This window comes from Pantherophis guttatus, chromosome 16 (genome assembly GCF_059756535.1).
Source record: "Pantherophis guttatus breed Tessera chromosome 16, ASM5975653v1, whole genome shotgun sequence".
Taxonomy (NCBI): Eukaryota; Metazoa; Chordata; class Lepidosauria; order Squamata; family Colubridae; genus Pantherophis; species Pantherophis guttatus.
Window position 1 is genome coordinate 2,580,855 of NC_142078.1, and position 23,201 is coordinate 2,604,055.

At 44.6% G+C, this 23,201-nt stretch overlaps 2 protein-coding genes and 1 pseudogene across 4 annotated transcripts in view; 2 read left to right on the forward strand and 1 right to left on the reverse strand.

Annotated features, from left to right (window-relative positions):
- LOC148111716 (uncharacterized) overlaps positions 1-23,201 on the forward strand; it is a 226,491-nt gene that overhangs the window by 129,708 nt on the left and 73,582 nt on the right.
- Positions 1,920-21,202, forward strand: LOC117659660 (uncharacterized; annotated as a pseudogene). The gene is made up of 4 exons (XR_015730197.1): positions 1,920-2,669; positions 5,970-7,947; positions 13,193-13,202; positions 19,168-21,202. The product of XR_015730197.1 is annotated as an uncharacterized LOC117659660 (transcript).
- LOC148111721 (uncharacterized) lies at positions 10,358-19,278 on the reverse strand. 2 transcript variants are annotated; one of them, XM_087879802.1, is made up of 2 exons: positions 15,621-19,277; positions 10,358-12,186 (listed from the first exon to the last, which is right to left on the reverse strand). In XM_087879802.1, exons 1-2 carry the CDS (start codon positions 16,998-17,000, stop codon positions 12,166-12,168), a joined length of 1,401 nt encoding a protein of 466 aa, XP_087735928.1. In that variant the 5' UTR covers positions 17,001-19,277; the 3' UTR covers positions 10,358-12,165. The 2 variants fall into 2 exon arrangements, with proteins under 2 accessions (XP_087735928.1, XP_087735927.1); XM_087879801.1 differs by having other exon boundaries at positions 10,481-11,598; positions 15,621-19,278.

A 23,201-nucleotide genomic window follows, 5' to 3' on the forward strand; every position in this document is an offset into this window, starting at 1 on the left:
CCAGAAAGAAACCAACTTAGATCCTTTCAAAATTGCATGATTTCCTGCTCCCTTTTTCCAACAATGAGCTATTGATTTCTATGAGGAAATTCACCAGCAGGAACCATTGGCAGGAGATTCGGAGCCTCCAGTCCTCTTTAACTGGAGCTGCTCAGCTTTTGTGCAGGAATTCCTAGTTCTTCTACCTAGGAACAAGAATTGTCCTGGATCAAATAGTTGATGCTGCTGAGAAACACACTTGAGAGAGTCACATGGAGAGAGTATAGTTATTTATTTGCAACCTGCCTTTCTTACTTTTACTGATAAGGTGGAGAACAAATCCAAGAAAATGAAGGGGAATATTTGTAGCTGAGGGTTGCCATGAGGGGTCTCTCTCGCTTCTAGCAAAGATGATGTTAGTTTGGGCAATGAAACGTCTGCAAGAAGAGAAGCCCCCAGGAGCCCCTCCCCCCTCACGTCCAGCACAGCTTCCTCCTCTCTTCCCCCAACAACAACCCTGTGAGGTGGGCTGGACTGAAAGAGCGGCTGATTCAAACTCAGGGTCTCCTAAGGTCCCAGAATAGACCCAACTGGCTCCCCTTCATGGACTGGTATAAGGTCGCATCCCCAGAAGAGCCCCTGACCTCCGCTGGCCTCAATACGGAGGTGGGGGGAGGGGGGAGACTGGACTCCAACATTCAAAGGGAGCCCCCTCCCTTCCCATCTCCCCTCCAACGTAATAAAAATAAAATGAATTAAAATGTAATTTAAATGTAATTTTAAAAAAACCATCAAAGAAAAACCTGGGGCCAATCCATGCCACCTTCTCCTTGTCTGATCTCCCAGCGCCTGGGGAAAAGCCAGGGGTTTTAAGGCTAAAAGGGTGGGGGATTTTTAAGAATATGGCTCATATCTCACAAAGCTTCCTTGGCCTTAGAGAGTCCCTTTAGCAGTTTCTGCTGGAAGACAAGGGGACTGTTGAGAGAATCCAATTGACAAGAGTTTCTGATGTCTGGGGAGGGTCTTACATGGTATGGACAGTTCACACCCCCAACAAAGGAGGACAAATTAGCCCTAGATTCAGCCACAGCACACTTGCTCCAATGAGGATCTGAGTGGGATGAGCATTTAAAGGCAACTTATTAAGAGTATTGTAGCAAAGAGATTTCCCTCAATGAAAAGAAGGAATCCAGGACGCAGAATCAGGTTTCATTTTATACTCCACAACAGTAGAAAAAGTAAAAAGTTGATTGCATGGAAAAAATCAGTGTCGACAAAAATCTATTTTAAAATATGAAAATCAGTTTTTTTTTTAACTTAAATCATTTTTTTTTATTTTTATCAAATTCATTTTAATAAAATGCTTTTGGAGTAAAAATCTATTTAAAGATAATTTTCTATCAAACAACGGCAGGGAGAAGCTCTTTAACACCCAGAACAATAAAGTTCAAATGAGCCCTAGATTTCAGCCACAGCACACTTGCTCCAATGAGGATCTGAGTGGGATGAGCATTCAAAGGCAATTTATTAGAATATTGTAGCAAAGAGATCTCCCTCAATGAAAAGAGAGAATCCAGGACACAGAGCGACTGATTCAAACTCAGGGTCTCCGAAGGTCCCACAATAGACCCAACTGGCTGCCCTTCATGGGCTGATATGAATCCTCCCCCCCCTCCGTCCCCCCTCCGCCCCAACCGTAATAACCTGCGGCACTGAGCAGGCGCCACTGCCTTGTTGCAGGAAGAAGGACGCTGATTGGTCGCGCTCGGGATGTCGGCGATGGGCAGGAGGACTCCGAGGGGCGGATCCTCCAAAGGAAAAGGCGGAATTAGTGGAGAGAAAAGGGCATGAAGTCTCCACTTCCGGAAACAAAATGGGCAACGAGGGAAGCAGCCTGAATCAGCGATAGAGGAGGCCGTTTGATGCAGGTTTGGCACAGGGGATGCTGGGAGTTGAAGTCCGGGAGGGTCTCTCCAGTGGCCTGGGAGCCTGAGGCCTAGTCTTGAGGGCGGGGACGGAGACGGGAGGTTGGGAGAGTGTCCGTGTCCGCCTGGAGAATGCCTGAAAGGCCCATGGGAGGCAGGGTCTTGGGCCTGGGTCTCCCCTGCGGGAAAGGGGATGCAGCCGTGACCCTCTTCTCTTTCTCCCCTGCAGGAGGACGGAGGATGGCGGCGGATGCAGGAAAGAGGCGCCGCCTGAGAGGAGGAGGAGGAGAGCGGGACCTGCAGAGCAGCCCTGCCCGGTCCCGGCGCGGCTTCCCCGGGAGACAGTGGGGAAAGGCCGGGGGCTCCGGGGCTGCAGGAGGGAGGAGCCCAGGGGAGGAGGAAACGGGCGGAGACCCCGAGACGGACCTGCAGGGCGGAGGCTCCTTCGGAAGACTCCGAAAGTCTCAAAGGATCCAGGAGGGAGGAAAGGAACATCAGTGCCCGGAATGTGGAAAAACCTTCAAAACAAACGGAAATCTTGAAAACCATTTAAAAATCCACACAGCAGAGAAACCATTTAAATGCCCGGAATGTGAAAAATCCTTCAGAACAAATGGACGTTTTGAAAACCATCTAAAAAACCACTCAGTTGGAAACCGATATCAATGCCTGGAGTGTGGAAAGAGCTTCAGTCAGAGGGGAGATCTTTATAGACATCAAAGGATCCACACAGGAGAGAAACCACATACGTGTCTGGCAAGAAAGGTAATAAAATCCAATTAAAACTTTCACTTTTAATAAATTTAATACATTTTTTTCTTTTAATAAATTCCTTTAGTCTTCCAGGGCCATGCCCAGGGTCCCAGACCTGAGTTTGACTGCTGTCGGTCATTCTGATGGCAACTAGCAGAGCAGGCTGTCCTGGGAGGGGCGGGAGGCCTTGTATGAGTCTGGATGGTGGTTCAGGAATGTTGGATTCTCTCTCTCTCTCTCTTTTTTTATTTAAAAAGTTTTACAAATACATTTTCTCCCCAATTTCCATCCCCCCAAACCCTCCCTAACCCTCCCCTTTCCCCCCCAGGACTTCCACAAAATAAAATCCTAATCAAAAATACATTTTATGAAACTTAAACCCCTCCACCCCCTGTATACTATTTATACCTTCATAAAACTCAATTAATCTATCCCTACATAATACATTCATTCAGCTAAAAGCTATCTGATATTTCCTAGTTTGATATTTATTCTGCACATAATCTATCCACTTTTTCCACTTCCATACATAAGACTCTTGAGTTCGGTCTTTTAAATATGCTGAAATCTTCGCCATCTCTGCAAAACTGGCCATCTTCAAAGTCCATTCTTCAATAGTGGGCATAGCTTCATTTTTCCAGTATTGACCTATCAATAATCTCGCTGCTGTCACCATATACAATATCAGCTTTGTTTCACCCAAAGTAAAACCCTTAACTATACCCAATAGAAACAGTTGTGGAGCAAACTGAAGTTTTTTCTTCAAAACATTTTGCATAACGCACCAAATTTTTATCCAAAAAGCCTTCACTTTCTTACAAGTCCACCACATATGATAATATGTGGCATCTATGCAATCACATCTCCAGCATTTTGGTTGAACATTAGGATACATACACGATAATTTCTTAGGATCTAAATGCCACCTATAAAACATTTTATAAAAATTTTCCCTCAGATTCTGCGACTGTGTAAATTTAACATTCTAGACCCATATTTTTTCCCATGTTTCCAACATCACTGGTTCTGCAAAATTTTGTGCCCACTTTATCATACAATCTTTAACCAATTCATTTTCCGAATCCCTTTCTAGCAAACCCTCTTAATATGCATTGGACCTTTCTCTCTTATATGTCTAACCAATTCTTCTTCATGCATCATTATACCAGTTTTTTTTATCTTCTTTCCATCTCAGTTGAAGTTGATTATACTGTAGCCAAGTTAAATTAATCCCTTCTTCCAACAGTATTTCTAATGTCTTTAATTGCCATCTGCCCCCATCCATAAAAAGAACTTCTTTGTATAAACCCGCCCCCCCCCGAGTGACATTATATTTGTATTCCACATGATATGACCAAGATCCAGCCATAATGGTATTTTGTAATCCCATTTGAATCGGTGCTTCTTCCAAACTCTCATCAAAGAGTTCCTAAGAATGCGGCTTTTGAATACTTTATCCACTTTGTTCTCATAGAATAAATATGCATGCCAACCAAATTCAAGATCATGACTTTCTATATTCAATATTCCAGTCTTTATCCTTCCAAACCAATCACTTGCTTGCGTCAAAGCTGCTGCTTCATAATACAATTGTAGGTTTGGAAGTTTAAGGCCTCCCCTTTCTGGAACATCTTGCATAATTTTCAGTTTGACTCTTGGCTTTTTCTCATTCCAGACAAACTTATTCAGTCCATTTTGCCATTCTCTCAATTGCTTATCACTTTTAAGCACCGGAATCATTTGAAACAAAAAGAGAAATCTAGGCAAAACGTTCATCTTAACTGCTGCTATTCTTCCAAGCAACGACAGTTGCAGTTTTTTCCACGTCTCCAAATCCTTTTGTACCTCTCGCCACAACACCTCATAATTATTTTGAAATAATTTTATATTTGAGTCTGCAACTTGTACTCCTAAATATTTAACTTTTGATACTATTTCAAAGCCTGCCTTGCTTTCAAGTTCCTGCTTATGATCTTGTGTCATATTTTGAACAATCATCTTAGTCTTTTTCTGGTTCAGTCTAAATCCTGATATCATACCATATTCTTTTATAATGTCTTTCATCTGAATTATTGATTCCATCGGCTGTGTTAGGGTAAAAACCAGATCATCTGCAAATGCCTTGGTCCTATAATCCTCATGCCTAATAGCTATGCCATGTAATAAGTTTGAATCCCGCATTGTATTCAACAAGACTTCTAATGTTAGAATAAATAACAATGGGGATAACGGAAAACCTTGTCTTGTTCCTTTTTCAATACTAAAATTTGTAGTCAGACTTCCATTAATAATAATTTGTGCCATTTGTTGTTGATAAATTGCTGAAACCGCCTGTTAGACTTTGAAGTTAAACTCTGTGCAGCTCCCAGAAAGCCATTTTAAAAACAAAGAAACAAACAAAAACCTGGGGGCCAATCCATGCCAGCTTCTCCTTGTCTGACCTCCCAACACCTGGGGAAGAGGCAGGTGTTTTAAGGCTAAAAGGGTGGGGGCTTTTTAAGAATATGGCTCATATCTCACAAAGCTTCCTTGGCCTCAGAGAGTCCCTTGTAGGGGTTTCTGCTGGAAGACAAGGGGACCATTCAGGGAATCCAACTGAGAGCTTCAGATGCTTGGGGATGGTCTTAATAGGTCCCCACATTTGGGAAATCCACATAGATTATATCAAACAATGGCAGGGAGAAGCTCCTTCCCACCCCCAACAATGAAGGCCAAATGAGCCCTAGATTCAGCCACAGCACACTTGCTTCAATGAGGATCTGAGTGGGATGAGCATTCAAAGGCAATTTATTAAGGAAAGGGATTTCCCTCAATGAAAAGAGGGAATCCAGGACACAAAGAGCGGCTGATTCAAACTCAGGGTCTCCTAAGGTCCCAGAATAGACCCAACTGGCTGCCCTTCATGGGCTCATATAAGGCTTCAACTCCTGACCTCCGCCAGCCTCAATACGGGGGGGGGGGATCAGACCCGACCCCAAAGTTTAAGAAGGCCGCTGATTGGTCTTGCTCGGGATGTCGACGATTGGCAAATGGACTCTGAGTGGCAGTTCCTCCAAAGGAAAAGGCGGAACTAGTGGAGAAAAAAGCCTCCACTTCCGGAAGCCTCCACTTCCGGAAACAAAATGGGCAACGAAGGAAGCTGCCTGAATCGGCGATAGAGGAGGCCATTTGATGCAGGTTTGGCGCAGGGGATGCTGGGAATCGTAGTCCGGGAGAGTTTTTCTGGTCCGCACGAGGGGGGGGGCTTGGGCCTGGGCTGCCCCTGCGGGGAACGGGATGCAGCCATCACCCTCTTCTCTTTCTCCCCTGCAGGATGGCGGCGGATGCAGGAAAGAAGCGGCGGCCGAGAGGAGGAGGAGGAGAGCGGGCCCTGGCATGGCTTCCCCGGAAGACGGCAGGGAAAGGCCGGGGGGCTCCGGGGCTGCAGGAGGGAGGAGCCCAGGGGGAGCCCGGGAAAGGCGGCTGCCTGGAGGGCGATGCGGGGAGGAGGAAACAGGCGGAGACCCCGAGACGGGGCTGGAGGGCGGAGGCTCCTTTGGAAGACCCCGAAAGCCCCAGAGGATCCAGGAGAAAGCAAAGAAACATCAGTGCCTGGAATGTGGAAAAACCTTCAAAACAAACGGAAATCTTCAAAGGCATCTAATTATCCACACAGGAGAAAAACCTAAGTGCCTGGAGTGTGGAAAGAGCTTCAGTGATAGGAGCAACCTTTATACACATCAAAGAATCCACTCAGGAGAAAAACCTCATAAATGCCTTGAGTGTGGAAAGAGCTTCAGTCAGAGGAGCGACCTTTATAAACATCAAAGGATCCATTCTGGAGAGAAACCTCATAAGTGCCTGGAGTGTGGAAAGAGCTTCAGTCAGAGGAACGACCTTTATAAACATCAAAGGATCCATTCTGGAGAGAAACCTCATAAGTGCCTGGAGTGTGGAAAGAGCTTCAGTCAGAGTAGCCACCTGTATACACATCAAAGGATCCACTCAGGAGAAAAACCTCACAAGTGCCTGGAGTGTAGAAAGAGCTTCAGTCAGAGTAGCCACCTGTATACACATCAAAGGATCCACTCAGGAGAAAAGCCTCATAAATGCTTTGAGTGTGGAAAGAGCTTCAGTGAGAGGGGACATCTTTATAGACATCAAAGGATCCACTCGGGAGAAAAACCTCATAAGTGCCTGGAGTGTGAAAAGATCTTCACTCAGAGGAGCAACCTTTATACACATCAAAGGATCCACTCAGGAGAAAAACCTCATAAGTGCCTGGTGTGTGGAAAGCGCTTTAATCGGAGGAGCGACCTTTATAAACATCAAAGGATCCATTCTGGAGAAAAACCTCATAAATGCCTTGAGTGTGGAAAGAGCTTCAGTCAGAGGAGCGACCTTTATAAACATCAAAGGATCCATTCTGGAGAGAAACCTCATAAATGCCTTGAGTGTGGAAAGAGCTTCAGTCAGAGGAGCGACCTTTATAAACATCAAAGGATCCATTCTGGAGAGAAACCTCATAAATGCCTTGAGTGTGGAAAGAGCTTCAGTCAGAGGAGCGACCTTCATAAACATCAAAGGATCCATTCTGGAGAAAAACCTCATAAATGCCTTGAGTGTGGAAAGAGCTTCAGTCAGAGGAGCGACCTTTATAAACATCAAAGGATCCACTCAGGAGAGAAACCTCATAAGTGCCTGGAGTGTGGAAAGAGTTTCAGTCAGAGTAGCCACCTGTATACACATCAAAGGATCCACTCATGAGAAAAGCCTCATAAATGCTTTGAGTGTGGAAAGAGCTTCAGTGAGAGGGGACATCTTTATATACATCAAAGGATCCACTCAGGAGAGAAACCTCATAAGTGCCTGGTGTGTGGAAAGCGCTTTAATCGGAGGAGCAACCTTTATACACATCAAAGGATCCACTCAGGAGAAAAACCTCATAAGTGCCTTGAGTGTGGAAAGAGCTTCAGTCAGAGGAGAACCCTTTATACACATCAAAGGATCCACTCAGGAGAAAAACCTCATAAATGCCTTGAGTGTGGAAAGAGCTTCAGTCAGAGGAGCGACCTTTATAAACATCAAAGGATCCATTCTGGAGAAAAACCTCATAAATGCCTTGAGTGTGGAAAGAGCTTCAGTCAGAGGAGCGACCTTTATAAACATCAAAGGATCCATTCTGGAGAGAAACCTCATAAATGCCTTGAGTGTGGAAAGAGCTTCAGTCAGAGTAGCCACCTGTATATACATCAAAGGATCCACTCAGGAGAGAAACCTCATAAGTGCCTGGAGTGTGGAAAGAGCTTCAGTGAGAGGGGACATCTTTATATACATCAAAGGATCCACTCAGGAGAAAAACCTCATAAATGCCTGGAGTGTGGAAAGAGCTATACTGAGCGTAGTAGCCTCAATCGACACCTAAGAATTCACGTGGGAGAAAAATGATAAACACGCCTGAGTGTGCGAAGACCTTCAGTCACGGTATATCTCAGGAATTGAATTGTATATTTATTTTGGCCAACTGTGAATAGACACATTAGGAATTCACTTAGTGCATATTCATGATAATTATAATAATTCCAATATGAGGAATTATTTATCTTTACTCCAAATGTGTAAAGAAGACAATAAGGGTAAATAATAACTGCCAAATAAGGGACTTTCTCAGGCTGAATAATAAAGGACTGTTTCAATTGTACATGCTAGATTTTTCAACTGGTCTAAATTGTACCTTTTCACAAGAGACATGCCATTTCCCATGTGAATGTTCTTTTAATGCTTATGCTTAATATTATGGGATGTTACTGTCCGTGTCTCTGATGTAAGTGTTAACTTGAGCAGGGTGATTTCTTCCATGCAATCAGCTCTTGTTTTGTATTTTTTTTTCTACTGTATGGAGTATACAATGAAACCCGATTCTGTGTCCTGGATTCCCTCTTTTCATTAAGGGAAATCTCTTTGCTACAATATTCTAATAAATTGCCTTTAAATTTACAGTCCCAGACTGTATCTCAGGAATTGAACTGAATTGAATTTTTAATTTCGCCAACTGTGAATAGACACACAAGGAATTTTTCTCCAGTTCACAAGCTCTCAGTGTATGTACAAATCATCAGAATAATTATATAATTATAACAATTCGAATAAGAGGAATTATTTATTTATCTTTTCTTCAATTGAGTAAAGAAGGGTTAATAATAACTGCCAAATAAGGGACTTTCTCAGGCTGAATAATAAAGGACTTTTTCTATTGTCCCTGCCATGATGGATGTGAAATGACAGGTGCTCTTTATTAGTATATTTAGAAGCTGCTTAGAAGGTTTCACTTCCATTTTTACTGCTTGCCCTTCCCCCTCACACTTAGAGGCTGAGGGTACAGATGCATTTCTCTTGAAACAGTCATACAGTTTGCAGTCTACATACAGTATATTTGAAGAAAAATGGGGAAAAGGAATATTCCTGCCCTTGCTTTATGAGTTATCTCATGGTTACTGTGAAACTCTGTGGATGTATCAATGCAGTGCATGTTATTTCAGCTTGCGGTGCTTGGATTCATTGAATGAGTTTACCAAAAATGTAAATATTGCAGAATATACAGCTTCATGCTACATAACTAAGCTCCATTTCAACCTGAATAAACTAAATTATTAATGTATCTTAAATGGAAAATTATCTTTATGATTCTTGATGAACGTATCTTTTCTTTTATGTACACTGAGAGCATATGCACCAAGACAAATTCCTTGTGAGTCCGATCACACTTGGCCAATAAAATATTCTATTCTATTCTATTCGAATATCCCAACTTTTTCTATTGTATGGAGTATGAAAAGAAACCCGATTCTGTGTCCTAGGGAGGGACACAGGCGCTGGGAGATCAGACAAGGAGAAGGAGGCATGGATTGGCGCCTGGCTTTTCTTTGTTTTTATTTTCCATGTTTTAATGTGTTGTATTGTTTTTAAAACAGCTTTTGGGGAGCTGCAGTGAGTTGACTGAATGATGGGCAGTTAAAAGAATGCTTTAAGTGACTCATTGGGGACCTCTTTGATCCCCCACTAGGTGCAGAGACTGGGTGTCCCCCAGTTGTCAGGATAAAGTCCCCCATTACTAGGCTTTCTCTTCATCAGCTAAATCGGCATCCGCCTTCCTTCAAGCAGCCAGAGGGCGCCTGCACAAGTCCCGAGTCCCGCGTAGAGGTGAGGCAGGGGGGGCTCCCTTTCATCTTTGGGGTCCGGTCTCTCCTTCGGGGGGCCCCTCCCGCATTCTGGCAGGCAGAGGTTGAGGGGCCCTTCTGGGACTGGGACTCCCCCCCCATCCAGGCTCCCTCCCTAGGCAAGGTGGGGGGGCAGAGGTTGGAGGGGCACCCAGGCAGGTAAGAGGCCAAATGGGCATTTTCCCCCTTGCAATACAACTCTGGTAAATTGGCTGCAAATAGAGGGAGGATTTCCCAGAGTCCAGGAGCCCTTCAGAAACCAACCCACCTCTTGGAAGGCACCTTCACTCTGATAACTGATGGTAACTGGCAGTTGAGCCTGCATGGGTGAGGTCATGAAGCCCTCAGAATTCCCTCAGAGATGGCAGGCCTCCCTTGGCCTCCTCCCAAAGCTCACCTGCTCCGCCTTTTCCACACCCACCAATGCCAGGCAAATGTCTGAAGGAGGCGACCAAACCAATCACTCAAGCTGCCCAGTTCTCATATTTTTGCCCAAAAGGCAGATTTTTGGATATAGACTGCCTCTGTCAAGGGAAGCTCCACTCTCTCTCTCTTTTTTTTTTTTTGAGAAAAAAAATATTTTTTTTTAAACAAACAATTCATCATTAATCAGTGTAACATCTTGGTACAACATTCATTTAAAAATTTAAACAAAGTTTATCTTTGAACATTTTTGCCAATCTTTCTGGTGACATGTTTTATAGATGGCACATGTCACCGGATATAGATTGGCAAAAATGTTCAAAGATAAATCAGCTAAATTTTGGAAATGCCACCAGACATTGGGATCGTACTATCACATGTGGTGGACATGTCCAGAAGCGAGAAATTATTGGGCACAATAATCACAAAAACTGATACAGCAACACATTGATCTTAAGCCGGAGCTGTTCCTGTTGGGTATCTAACCGGAGAAATTTAGTAGAGAAAATACATATTTGATTATTCATGTAATAAAGGCAGCAAGAATGGTATTTGCACAAAATTGGGAAGCAGAAAAAAATTCCTACAAAGGGAGAGCTAATTAAGAAAATATTAGAATGTGCAGAAATGAATAGATTAATATTAGCAATTAGTGGGAAGGAGGAATCGGAGTGTTACAGCATATGGGGGCAATTTTATCAATGGATAGAGACTGAATATAGGCAATAGGCAATGTAAAAATAAGAAATATGGGGAAAATTTGTTGCAATACATTAAATTTAAATGTAAGAGGAAAGATAAATATGTTCTAAGAAAATGATGATACATGTTGAATATGATGACACGGAAGCTCCACTCATTAATGTGGCTCTGGATAAACTTCTCATCACACCCTTTGTGTTGCCATGTTGTTTTGTGCTTTGTTCCATCATCCCAGGTGAGCTCCCTCCATTATTTCTGCTTAGGTGAGGCAACTTTTTCTGAATCCCAAAGTAATACAGCAATCCAGGACAGAAAGCAAAATCCCGTCTCCCTTGAACCACTTCTGCCAAAACAAAATACTGCAGAGCTTAATGATGCTGAACCCCCAAGGCACATGACCCTCTTTTGGCCAAGTTCCAAGTGTTGAGGGATCCAGCAGTTATGAGTATGAGAAAATGAGAACACCCGGCTGTTTTTCCTGTTACTTTTAATTATTGGTTGATGAATTTGAATCATGTCTTAATCTCCAAACTCAGGCACCAAGTTTGTTGTGGAGCTGAAAAGGACTTGAGATCCTGAATTTGAAACTTTTACCTTTGCAAATGTGTTTCTTTGCCCACCTGAAAATACAGATCATCAGTTAATTCAAGCAAAGCAAAAACATTCATGTTTTTAAAGAGGGTACAGAAAGAAATGATACATGTATTCAGTGTCAGTAAACAAATGATGTGTAAGGATCGCCTCTCCTTCCAACTTAAGAAAGTACGAACTCTTGAAACGTAGTTGTTCAAAAGGATTCTTTTATTAAGCAGAAGTGAAAACCATCCAGTTAAAGCACAATCTGAATGCCCTTAGGCAAAGCAGTAGGATTAAAGTGGTAGAGACCCCTCCCTTTAGGTCAGAATGCGGATTTCAGCCAATACACAAGTGTGAAGATGTTTTCTTTACTATTTCCTTTGAGAACCCGAACACACATGCATTCCCACCACTTCCCTTTAAAGTGAGACAACCCACATGGCTATCATATAAATTCCTGCAGGTAAAGGGAATCTCAGGCTTCCTTGGCGCCAGGATATAGGTTGTAAAATATCTGATGACACAGGCCATGCTAGTAAATCGAATCCACATCCCCCCTTCCTTCACTTGAATGGCAGTATCACTTTTAGGGATCTGACATGCTACCCTCCTTAGAAAACAAAAGGGTCCACCTGTAAAAAAACAAAAACAAATATACACAAGATTTCATGATAGTAGATCAACAAGGTTTGTTAGGGTGTTGGGAGTGAAATTTTCTCAGTAAGATCGGAGCCCTAACGTGGTGTTTGGCGACCCATTCATTGTGTGCTGATGGTAGATGTTTCCAAGCAACTAAGTATTGGACTTTCCCTCTGTGGATCCTAGAATCAAGGATTTCCTTGATTTCAAAGTGTTGTTCACCTTCAATCATGATGGGAACGGGTGGTGTAGATGCAGGTGGTCTGAGGGATGAGATTACTTCTCGTTTGAGTAAACTGATATGGAATACTGGGTGGATCTGCCTGAGTGTCTTTGGAAGAAGTAGTTCAACTGCTACTGGATTGATGATTCTAGTGATGGGGAAAGGTCCAGTGAACTTTGGCCCTAGTTTCTTTGATGGTTGTAATGATTTCAAGAATTTTGTAGATAAGTATACTCTGTCTCCAATATGAAAAGGTTTGGGTTCCATCCTTTTCTTGTCAGCTTGAATCTTAAAAGCTTCTCTAGCTTCCTGTAAGGCTAATCTAACCACTGGCCACGTGTTTCGCAAATTATCCATCCACTCCTTAAGTGAGGGGATGGTGGGTTCTTCTGTGGGTAGTTCAGGCATGGGGCTGAAATCCTGGCCTGTTGCTACTCTAAAAGGGGTAAAACCAGTGCTTGAATGGACAGCATTATTAAACGCAACTTCAGCAAAAGGCAAAAGTTCGGTCCAGTTATCCTGTTGAAAATTAATGAAACATCTTAAAATATTGTTCTAGTACCGAGTTCAAAATTTCAGAATTACCATTAGTACAAGGATGAAAGGATGTGCTCAACCCCTGGCCAGTACCAAGTAAGCCCAAAAACGCCCTCCAAAAGTTGGAGGTGAATTGAGCCCCTCTGTCGGATATGATCCTTTGTGGAGCACCATGAAGTCGATAAATGTGTATTAGGAATAATTTGGCTAAACTTTTAGCAGTTGGGATCTTTTGGCAGGGTATAAAATGTGCCTGTTTTGAAAATAGGTCTGTCACAACCCAAATAACAGTATTTCCCTCACTGTTTGGCAATTCCACGATGAAATCCATAGCAATCTCTCTCCAAGGCGCTGCAGGTTCAGCTACCTTCTGCAATAGACCTGGGGATTTCCCCTGGCGTCTTTTTGCTGCTGCACAAATGGGGCAGCTGCTACATAGCTTTCTATGTCCTTTTTTAGTGATGGCCACCAAAATTGTCTTTTAATCAGGTGTAAAGTTTTCACAAACCCAAAATGTCCAGCTAATTTGGAGTCATGGCACCGTACCATTAAGCATAGCCTTTGGCTTGCAGGGACATACAACTTCCCCCCCACCCAAGCCAAGTCTTCTTTCATCAGACAGCTGGATTTGTTGTTCAAAAACCATTCATCAGTGGCCAATGCTTGTTTAAAATTTTGGGTGATGTCATTGTCTGTCACTGTTTCTTGTTTTTCCTGGGATCTGGTGACTACTTTAGCGGCTAGTTGACTGTTTTGTACTATAGGTTTGATTACGTCTGACCTTGCACGAATGTATTGCGGTTTTCTGGATAGCGCATCCGCCAGAAAGTTTTTTCCCCCCGGGAGGTATTTTAGAGTAAAATCAAACCGTTTAAAGTACTGAGCCCATCGTACTTGTTTTGGGGAGAGTTTCCTTGGGGTCTTTAGGGCTTCTAGATTTTTATGATCAGTCCAGACTTCAAAAGGGGTCTTACTGCCTTCTAGGAAGTGCCGCCAGGTTAACAATGCCCAACGAACTGCATACGCCTGTTTCTCCCAAATGGCCCACCTTTGCTCAGTCTCATTCAACTTTTTGGATGTGTAAGTGCAGGGTTGTAGTTGGTCTTGCTCATTCTTCTGAAGCAGGACCTCTCCTATTGCCACATCGCTGGCATCTGCTTGTATGACAAATGGTTTCTCCGTGTCCGGGTGTTGTAGAATTGGTTCTGCTGAGAACAGCCGTTTAAGTTTTTCAAATGCTGCCTGGCATTCCATAGTCCAGTTCAATGGTTGCTTTGGTTTAGGGTTGTCCTCCCCCTTTGTTTTTAAGAGCTTGGTGATGGGGAGGGCAATCTGAGCGAACGCAGGGATAAACTGGCGGTAAAAGTTAGCAAACCCCAGGAAGCTCTGTAACTGTTTACGTGTGCGTGGAGGGTCCCAATCAAGTACAGCCTGCACTTTTAGAGGATCCATCTCAACCCCCTGGTGTGAAATGCGGTATCCCAAATAGTCAATCTTCTCTTGATGGAATTCACATTTGGAAAGTTTGGCATAAAGTTTGGCAGCACGGAGTTTGTTTAAAACTGCCCTGACTAGTTTTACATGTTCTGCTTTGGTCTCGGTATAGATTAAAATGTCATCCAAATAGACCAGAACCCCCTTATATAAATGCTGATGCAGCACTTCATTTCTTAACTGCATAAACACTGCAGGAGTCCTTGCAACCCAAAGGGGAACACCTTGAATTGGTAGCAGCCGAGGGGGGTGTTAAATGCCGTTTTCCACTCATCCCCTTCCTTAATTCTGACATGGTAGTAAGCCTCCCTTAAGTCCAGCTTTGAAAAAAATTTCCCTTTAGCGAGGTGTGCTAACATATCTTTCATAAGGGGGAGAGGATACACGTTCTGCACACTGATAGTATTAATGTTCCGGTAGTCAACGCATAAGCGTTTTGAACCATCTTTTTTCTCTCTAAACAACACTGGGGCTGCAATTTTTGGTCGGGCTGGCTCGATGAAACCCCTTGCTAGGTTTTTCTCAATGAATGTTCTCAGCTCTTCCAACTCCCTCGGTGACATGCTGTACATCTTGGGTTTAGGGAGTTTCGCGCCGGGTAAGATTTCTATTGCACAGTCAGTGGCACGGTGGGGGGGGGGAGCTCATCTGAGGCTTTTTCGCTAAAAACCTCAGCTAAATCTTGTATTCTATGGGTATGCCCTCAGTTGGTGTGGCGTGACCAGGCATGGCCGTTTCTCGATTCTCTGCCCCCTCAAGTCCTTTATGTGGATACTCAGCAAAAGTCACCTTCCTCTGAAATTTTATGATGCCTTGTTTCCAATTGATTTGTGGGTCCCATCTTTTTAGCCACGCAAGGCCCAGAACCAACGGCCATTCCATGCCAGGTGCCACTATAAAGGTAAACCTTTCCTCGTGGCTTCCAATGCCTATATGTAGAGGCACGGTGGCCAGAGAAGCTGGCTCCCCTCCTGCTATTGACCCATGTGGTTGGCAGAAAGCAATGGGGGTTTTCAGCTTTCTTACGTTAATCCCTAACTTCCCTACTAAGGTTGGGCTGATCAAACAACGGGTGCACCCCGAATCCACTAGGGTGGGGATACTTATCTCCCTGTCCTGGTTTGGGATAAATAGTCTTAAGGGGAGGGTAAGCGGTTTAATTGGTTTGCTTACCAGTGGCTCATCATCTGGATCGCTTCCGAACGAGTGTGATTCCTCCTGTTCAGATGCCAGGGTTTCTTCCCCAAAGAGGGGAGGGGATGGGACTTCTATGGCCTCCCTGCTCCTCAGGGCAGTCTCCTTCCCACGCCGACCCGGTTTTCCAGGACCCTCCCCCGGTGGGTGGTTCCGGGCGGGTATTTGCGAACGACACTCTGCAGCTCGGTGCCCTTCTTTTCCACACTTGAAACAGGCTGAAGATCTCGGGGAGAATGCGGTTTGTGGTTTGTGGGGCTCTTGCTTCCATTGGGGTGAGGATTTCTTCCATGCTCGCCCCGCTCGATACTGGTTTCTGGCCATATCGATCTCAGCTTCTTCGGCGGTGACATACCATTCATGTAGGTCATTCGGTGCCCCTCGGGCCACGCAGGCATTGTATAGATCATCACTCAGTCCGTCCTTGAAACAGCTCACCAAAATATCTTCCGGCCAGTGCACACGACACGCGAGGTCCCAGAATTCTTCAGTGTACTCTGCTACTGGCCGTCGCCCCTGCCTCACCACCTTAATGCGGTCACGTGCTTTGCGATCTGCCAGTGGGTCCTCGAACCGACGTCGCAGGGCCGTCATGAAATGGTCGAAATTCCACAGTTCTGGTGCGTTGGCATTATGTAGGGTCACCATCCATCTGGCTGCGGCACCCTTTAGGGCTAGGGTCACAACTCGCACTCGGGATCCTTGGGTTTGGAAATCACGCCCATACTCTTGCATGTAGGTGAGCACATGTGCCACAAAGAATCCTAATTGTTGCGGATTCCCATCAAACTTCACCCCAAGAGGGGGAATTTCTCTTTCCAGCTGAGGAGCCCGGGGTTGATTGGGAATGGGCACCGGTGTGCGTGCTGCCTGGGGGGGAGGGTTTGCTGGGTCTTCTCCCGTAGCTGCTGCACCATCTGCTCGATAGGCGGCCTCCAGGAGGGGGGTGCCTCCCCTGGCATCATCCATGACTGCTGCCCTTTCAGTGCTCTTTGGTTGTTGTCCTGGCTCCCTTCGGATGTTAAGATTTTCCAAAGTCTCCATCACCAATCGGGTTACATGCCTCTTCAGATAGTCCTCCCTCAGGGGTGCTTCGGTCAGCCCCCCCTGGTCAGTAAGGGCTTCTAGTTCCAGTTTCCACCCCGGTTTTCGGTTGCCACGGTTGAGGGTGACTCCTCTGGTTCTCTCATCCCAGCCATCTTTCTTCCCGATGCCAATTGACCAGCGGGGCTTTTCAGGATTCTCCAGGGTTACCTCATCCTCTCCGATGGGTCGCACGAGGCAGGCATCCGACTGGGTGGCGGTTACTGTCTCTCCCCAGCAATCGGTTTCTCCCAGCTCTCTGCTTTGTTCAGACATAGTTTGCAAGGTCCCCTCAGTAGAGCAAAGATTGCTTCTCTGGGTTGACCGTTTTGCAGATTGTGCTTTCTGTAAGGATCTCCTCTCCTTCCAACCTAAGAAAGTAGAACTCTTGAAACGTAGTTATTCAAAAGGATTCTTTTATTAAGCAGAAGTGAAAACCATCCAGCTAAATCACAATCTGAATGCCCTTAGGCAAAGCAGTAGGATTAAAGTGGTAGAGACCCCTCCCTTTAAGTCAGAATGCAGATTTTAGCCAATACACAAGTGGGAAGAGGTTTTCTTTACTATTTCTTTTGAGAACCCGAACAAACATGCATTCCCACCACTACCCTTTAAAGTGAGACAACCCACATGACTATCATATAAATTCCTGCAGGTAAAGGGAATCTCAGGCTTCCTTGGCGCCAGGATATAGGTTGTAAAATATATGATGACACAGGCCATGCTAGTAAATCGAATCCACATCCCCCCTTCCTTCACTTGAATGGCAGTATCACTTTTAGGGATCTGACAGGATGCTGAACCCCCTAGTCACATGATCCTCTTTTGGCCAAATGTTGAGGGATCCAGCAATTAGGAGACTCAGAAAGAAACCAACTTGGATCTTATCAAAATTGCATGATTCCCTGTTTCCTTTTTCCAACAATAATGTATTGGAATGAGAGGAAATTCATTAGCAGGAAGGAACCATTGGAGGAGATTCTCATCCTTACGTCCTGTTTAACTGGAGCTGGTCTGCTTTTGTGCATGAATTCCTAGTTCTTCTATCTAGGAACAAGAATTGTCCTGCATCAAATAGACTCCATGTAGTTGCTATTTAAAAACACACTTGTGAGTCACACATAGCGACTTTACGTATTTATTTGGATTCTCCATTTATTATTTTTACAAATAAGGTGGAGAACACATGCAGCAAAATGAAGGAGAACGCCTGCAAGAAGCCAAGGTCTTCTAGCAATGGTGACACCTTCCTCCTCTCTTCCCCCAACAACAGCCCTGTGAGGTGGGCTGGACTGAAAAGGGAGCTGTGCAACCCTTGAACTCAGGGTCTCTTCTTTCTCCCCTCCCAGCCTTCATCCCTGGCTCCCCTTCAGAGGTTGCTATGAGGTCGCAGCCCCAGAAGAGCCCCTGACCTCCCCCTCCCTCAATACAGAGCGGGGGAGGGGGGGAGATCAGACCACAAAGTTGAAGGGGAGCTCCCCGCCCCACCCCACTTCCACGTCCTCGGCACTGCGCAGGAGCCGTCTGGTTGATTGGAGAAAGGAGGACGCCCATTGGTCGTTCTGAGGAAGGCAGCGATTGGTAGGGTGACTCCGTGGGGCCGATCCTCTGGACGAAGAAGTGAAGTATTTGGAGAGAAAATTAAAACGGGCAAAAGGGAGCTCCCTGAATCGACGACAGAGTAGCGCGGATGATGCAGGTTTGGCGCAGGGAATGCTGGGAGTTGAAGTCCGGGAGAGTGTCTCTGAATAAGGCAGGCCAGGGATCCTGAGGCCTAGTCTTGAGGGCGGGGAGGGAGACGGGAGGCTGGGAAGGAGGCCGTGTCCGCCTGGAGAATGCCCAAGAGGCCCGTGGGAGGCAGGGGCCTGGGCCTGGCCTGCCCTGCAGGGAAGGGGACGCAGCCGTGACCCTCTTCTCTTTCTCCCCTGCAGGAAGATGGACGATGGTGGCGGATGCAGGAAAGAGGCGCCGCCCAGGAGGAGGAGGAGGAGAGCGGGCCCCGTGGAGCAGCCTTGCCCGGTCCCGGCGCGGCTTCCGTGGGAGATGGCAGGGAAAGGCCGGGGGGCTCCGGGGACGCAGGAGGGAGGAGCCCAGGGGAAGCCCGGGAAAGGCGGCTGCCTAGAGGGCGATGCAGGGAGGAGGAAACGGGCGGAGACGCCGAGATGAGCCTGGAGGGCGGAGGCTCCTTCGGAAGACCCCCAAAGCCCCGAAGGATCCAGAAGGGAGGAAGGAAACATCAATGCCCCGAATGCGGAAAATCCTTCAAAACAATTGGCCATCTTGAAAGTCATTTAAGGATCCACATAGGAGAAAAACCTCATAAATGCTTTCAGTGTGGAAAGAGCTTCAGTCAGAGGGGACATCTTTATAAACATCAAAGGATCCATTGGGTAGAAAAACCTCATAAGTGCCTGGTGTGTGGAAAGAGCTTCAGTTGGAGGAGCAACCTTTATACACATCAAAGGATCCACTGGGGAGAGAAACCACATAAATGTCTTGATTGTGGAAAGAGCTTCAGTAGGAGAGGGACTCTGCACAGACATGAAAGGATCCATTCAGGAGAGAAACCGTATCAGTGCTGGGAGTGTGGAAAGAGCTTCAATCAGAGAGGAAATCTTTACATGCATCAAACAATCCATTCAGGAGAAAAACCACATAAATGTCTGGAGTGTGGAAAGAGCTTCAGTAGGAGAGAAACTCTGTATGAACATCAAACAATTCACACAGGAGAAAAACCACATAAATGCCTGGAGTGTGGAAAGAGTTTCACTCGGAGAGGAAATCTTTACCTGCATCAAAAAATCCACTGGGGAGAGAAACCGTATCAATGCCTAGAGTGTGGAAAGAGTTTCAGTCAGAATGGACAACTTTCCCAGCATCAAACAATCCATTCAGGAGAAAAACCACATAAATGTCTTGATTGTGGAAAGAGCTTCAGTAGGAGAGGGACTCTGCACAGACATGAAAGGATCCACTCAGGAGAGAAACCGTATCAGTGCTGGGAGTGTGGAAAGAGCTTCAATCAGAGAGGAAATCTTTACATTCATCAAACAATCCACTCAGGAGAAAAACCACATAAATGTCTGGAGTGTGGAAAGAGCTTCAGTAGGAGAGAAACTCTGTATGAACATCAAACAATTCACACAGGGGAAAAACCACATAAATGCCTGGAGTGTGGAAAGAGTTTCACTCGGAGAGGAAATCTTTACCTGCATCAAAAAATCCACTGGGGACAGAAACCGTATCAGTGCCTGGAGTGTGGAAAGAGTTTCAGTCAGAAAGGACAACTTTCCCAGCATCAAACAATCCATTCAGGGGAAAAACCAAATAAATGCCTGGAGTGTGGAAAGAGTTTCAGTCAGAAAGGACAACTTTCCCAGCATCAAACAATCCATTCAGGAGAAAAACTACATAAATGTCTTGATTGTGGAAAGAACTTCAGTAGAAGAGGAAGTCTTTACCTGCATCAAAGAATCCACACAGGAGAAAAACCACATAAATGCCTTGAGTGTGGAAAGAGCTTCAATCAGAGAGGAAATCTTTATATTCATCAAACAATCCACTCAGGAGAGAAACCGTATCAGTGCCTGGAGTGTGGAGAGAGTTTCAGTCAGAGAGGAAAATTTTCCCAGCATCAAACAATCCATTCAGGAGAAAAACTACATAAATGTCTTGATTGTGGAAAGAGCTTCAGTAGAAGAGGAACTCTTTATAGACATCAAAGGATCCACACAGGAGAGAAACCACATAAATGCCTGGAGTGTGGAAAGAGCTTCAGTAGGAGAGGAAGTCTGCAGATACATCAAAGTATCCATACAGGAGAGAAACCACATACATGCCTGGAGTGTGGAAAGAGCTTCAGTAGGAGAGGAAGTCTGCAGATACATCAAAGAATCCACACAGGAGAAAAACCACATAAATGTCTGGAGTGTGGAAAGAGTTTCAGTCAGAAAGGACAACTTTCCCAGCATCAAAGGATCCACTCAGGAGAAAAACCACATAAATGCCTGGCGTGTGGAAAGAGCTTCAGTCAGAGGGGAAACCTTTATAAACATCAAAGGATCCACTCAGGAGAAAAACCACATTAATGCCTGGAGTGTGGAAAGAGCTTCAGTCAGAGGGGAAACCTTTATAAACATCAAAGGATCCACTCAGGAGAAAAACCACATTAATGCCTGGAGTGTGGAAAGAGCTATATTGAGCATAGTAGCCTCAATCGACACCAAAGAATTCACGTGGGAGAAAAATCATAAACATACCTGAGTGTGAGAAAACCTTCAGTCACGGTGTATCTTGGGAATTGAATTGTATATTTAATTTGGCTAAGTGTGTATAGACACCCTAGGAATTTACCTAGTGCATATTCATCATCATTATAATAATTCCAATAAGAGGAATTATTGCTCTTTACTCCAAATGATTAAAGAAGACAATAAGGATAAATAATAACTGCCAAATAAAGGACTTTTTCAATTGTACATGCTAGATGTTTCAACTGGTTTAAATTGTACCTTTTCACAACAGACATGCCATTTCCCATGTGAATGTTCTTTTAATGCAAGGCTCATTTCAGTGATTATGCTTAATATTATGGGTTGTTACTGTCCATGTCTCTGATATAACCATAATTGAGCAGGATGATTTCTTCCAAGGTGGATTTCATTTAAATCACGTTGATTTAAATCATGTCAATTTAAATCATTATATAAATCGCTATTAAAAAGATTTAAATCAACTTTTTAAATCATAATTTTTAAAAAGCAACTGTCATGTCTGTCCCGCAGCAGCTCCTCCTCTGAGCCACTGTTGACTCGCCGACAGTCCCATTCATTTTAATAGGGCGGCTGGTGATGCATCAGTGACACAACCAGGTGAGGGACGTGGCTGGCAGCAGGTGAGTGGATGCCCTCTCACAGGCCCTGCCATGATGGATCTGAAATGACAGGTGCTCTTTAATGTTATATTTATAAGCTGCTTAGGAGGTTTCACTTCCATTTTTACTGCTTGCCCTTCCCCCTCACACTTAGAGGCTGAGGGTACAGGTGCATTTCTCTTCCAACAATCATACAGTTTGTAGTCTACATACAGTGTATTTGAAGAAAAATGGGGAAAAGGAATATTCCTGCCCTTTGCTTTATGAGTTATCTCATGGTTACTGTGAAACTCTGTGGATGTATCAATGCAGTGCATGTTATTTCAGCTTGCGGTGCTTGGATTCATTGAATGAGTTTAGCAGAAATGTAAATATTGCAGAATATACAGCTTCATGCTACATAACTAAGCTCCATTTCAACCTGAATAGACTAAATTATTAATGTATCTTAAATGGAAAATTATCTTTATGATTCTTGATGAACGTATCTTTTCTTTTATGTACACTGAGAGTATATGCACCAAGACAAATTCCTTGTGTGTCCAATCACACTTGGCCAATAAAAAACTCCTATTCTATGCTATGCTATGCTATGCTATGCTATGCTATGCTATGCTATGCTATGCTATGCTATTCTATTTGAATAGCATAGCATAGCATAGCATAGCATAGCATAGCATAGTATAGCATAGAAATCCCAATGGGATTTTTATCCCAAAAGTATTTTATTAAAATAAATTTGATAAAAAATAACAAAAATATCCCATTTAAATCAAAATTATGATTTATTTATTTTTTTTAATCAATTTTTATCCACCCTTATTTCTTCCATGCAATCAACTCTTATTTTGTACTTTTTCTATTGTATGGAGTATAAAATGAAACCCGATTCTGTGTCCTAGATTCCCTCTTTTCATTAAGGGAAATCTCTTTGCTACAATAATCTAATAAATTGCCTTTAAATATTCCCACTCAGTGCCTGATTGAAGCAAGTGTGCTGTGGCTGAATCTAGGGCTAATTTGGCCTCCATTGTTGGGGGTGTGAACTGTCCATACCATGTAAGACCCTCCACAGACATCAGAAACTCTTGTCAATTGGATTCTCTCAAAGGTCCCCTTGTCTTCCAGCAGAAACTGCTAAAGGGACTCTCTAAGGCCAAGGAAGCTTTGTGAGATACCAGCCAGATTCTCAAAGGGCCTCCAACCTTTCACCCTTAAACACCCGGCTTTTCCCCAGGCGCTGGGAGGTCAGACAAGGAGAAGTTGGCATGGATTGGCGCCTGGCTTTTCTTTGTTTTCATTTTCCATGTTTTAATGTGTTGTATTGTTTTTTTAAAACAGCTTTTTTGGCACTGCAGTGAGTTGACTGAAAGTCCCTCATTACAAGGCTTTCTCTTCATCAGCTAAATCGGCGTCCGCCTTCCTTCAAGCAGCCAGAGGGCGCCTGCACAAGTCCCGAGTCCCGTGTAGAGGTGAGGCGGGGGGGCTCCCTTTGATCTTTGGGGTCCGGTCTCCCCTTCGCCCCCCCCCTGCATTCTGGCAGGCAGAGGTTGAGGGGCCCTTCTGGGACTGGGACTCCCCCCCCCATCCAGGCTCCCTCCCTA

What these genes read in the sequence shown, in the direction of transcription:
- LOC148111721 (XM_087879801.1), bottom strand. Translation starts at nt 17,000, where the DNA reads ATGTCTGAACAAAGCAGAGAGCTGGGAGAAACCGATTGCTGGGGAGAG. An exon ending in ATCCAGATGATGAGCCACTG is followed by an intron (nt 11,599 to 15,620) that starts GTAAGCAAACCA and finishes CTGTATTTTCAG; the next exon opens with GTGGGCAAAGAAACACATTT.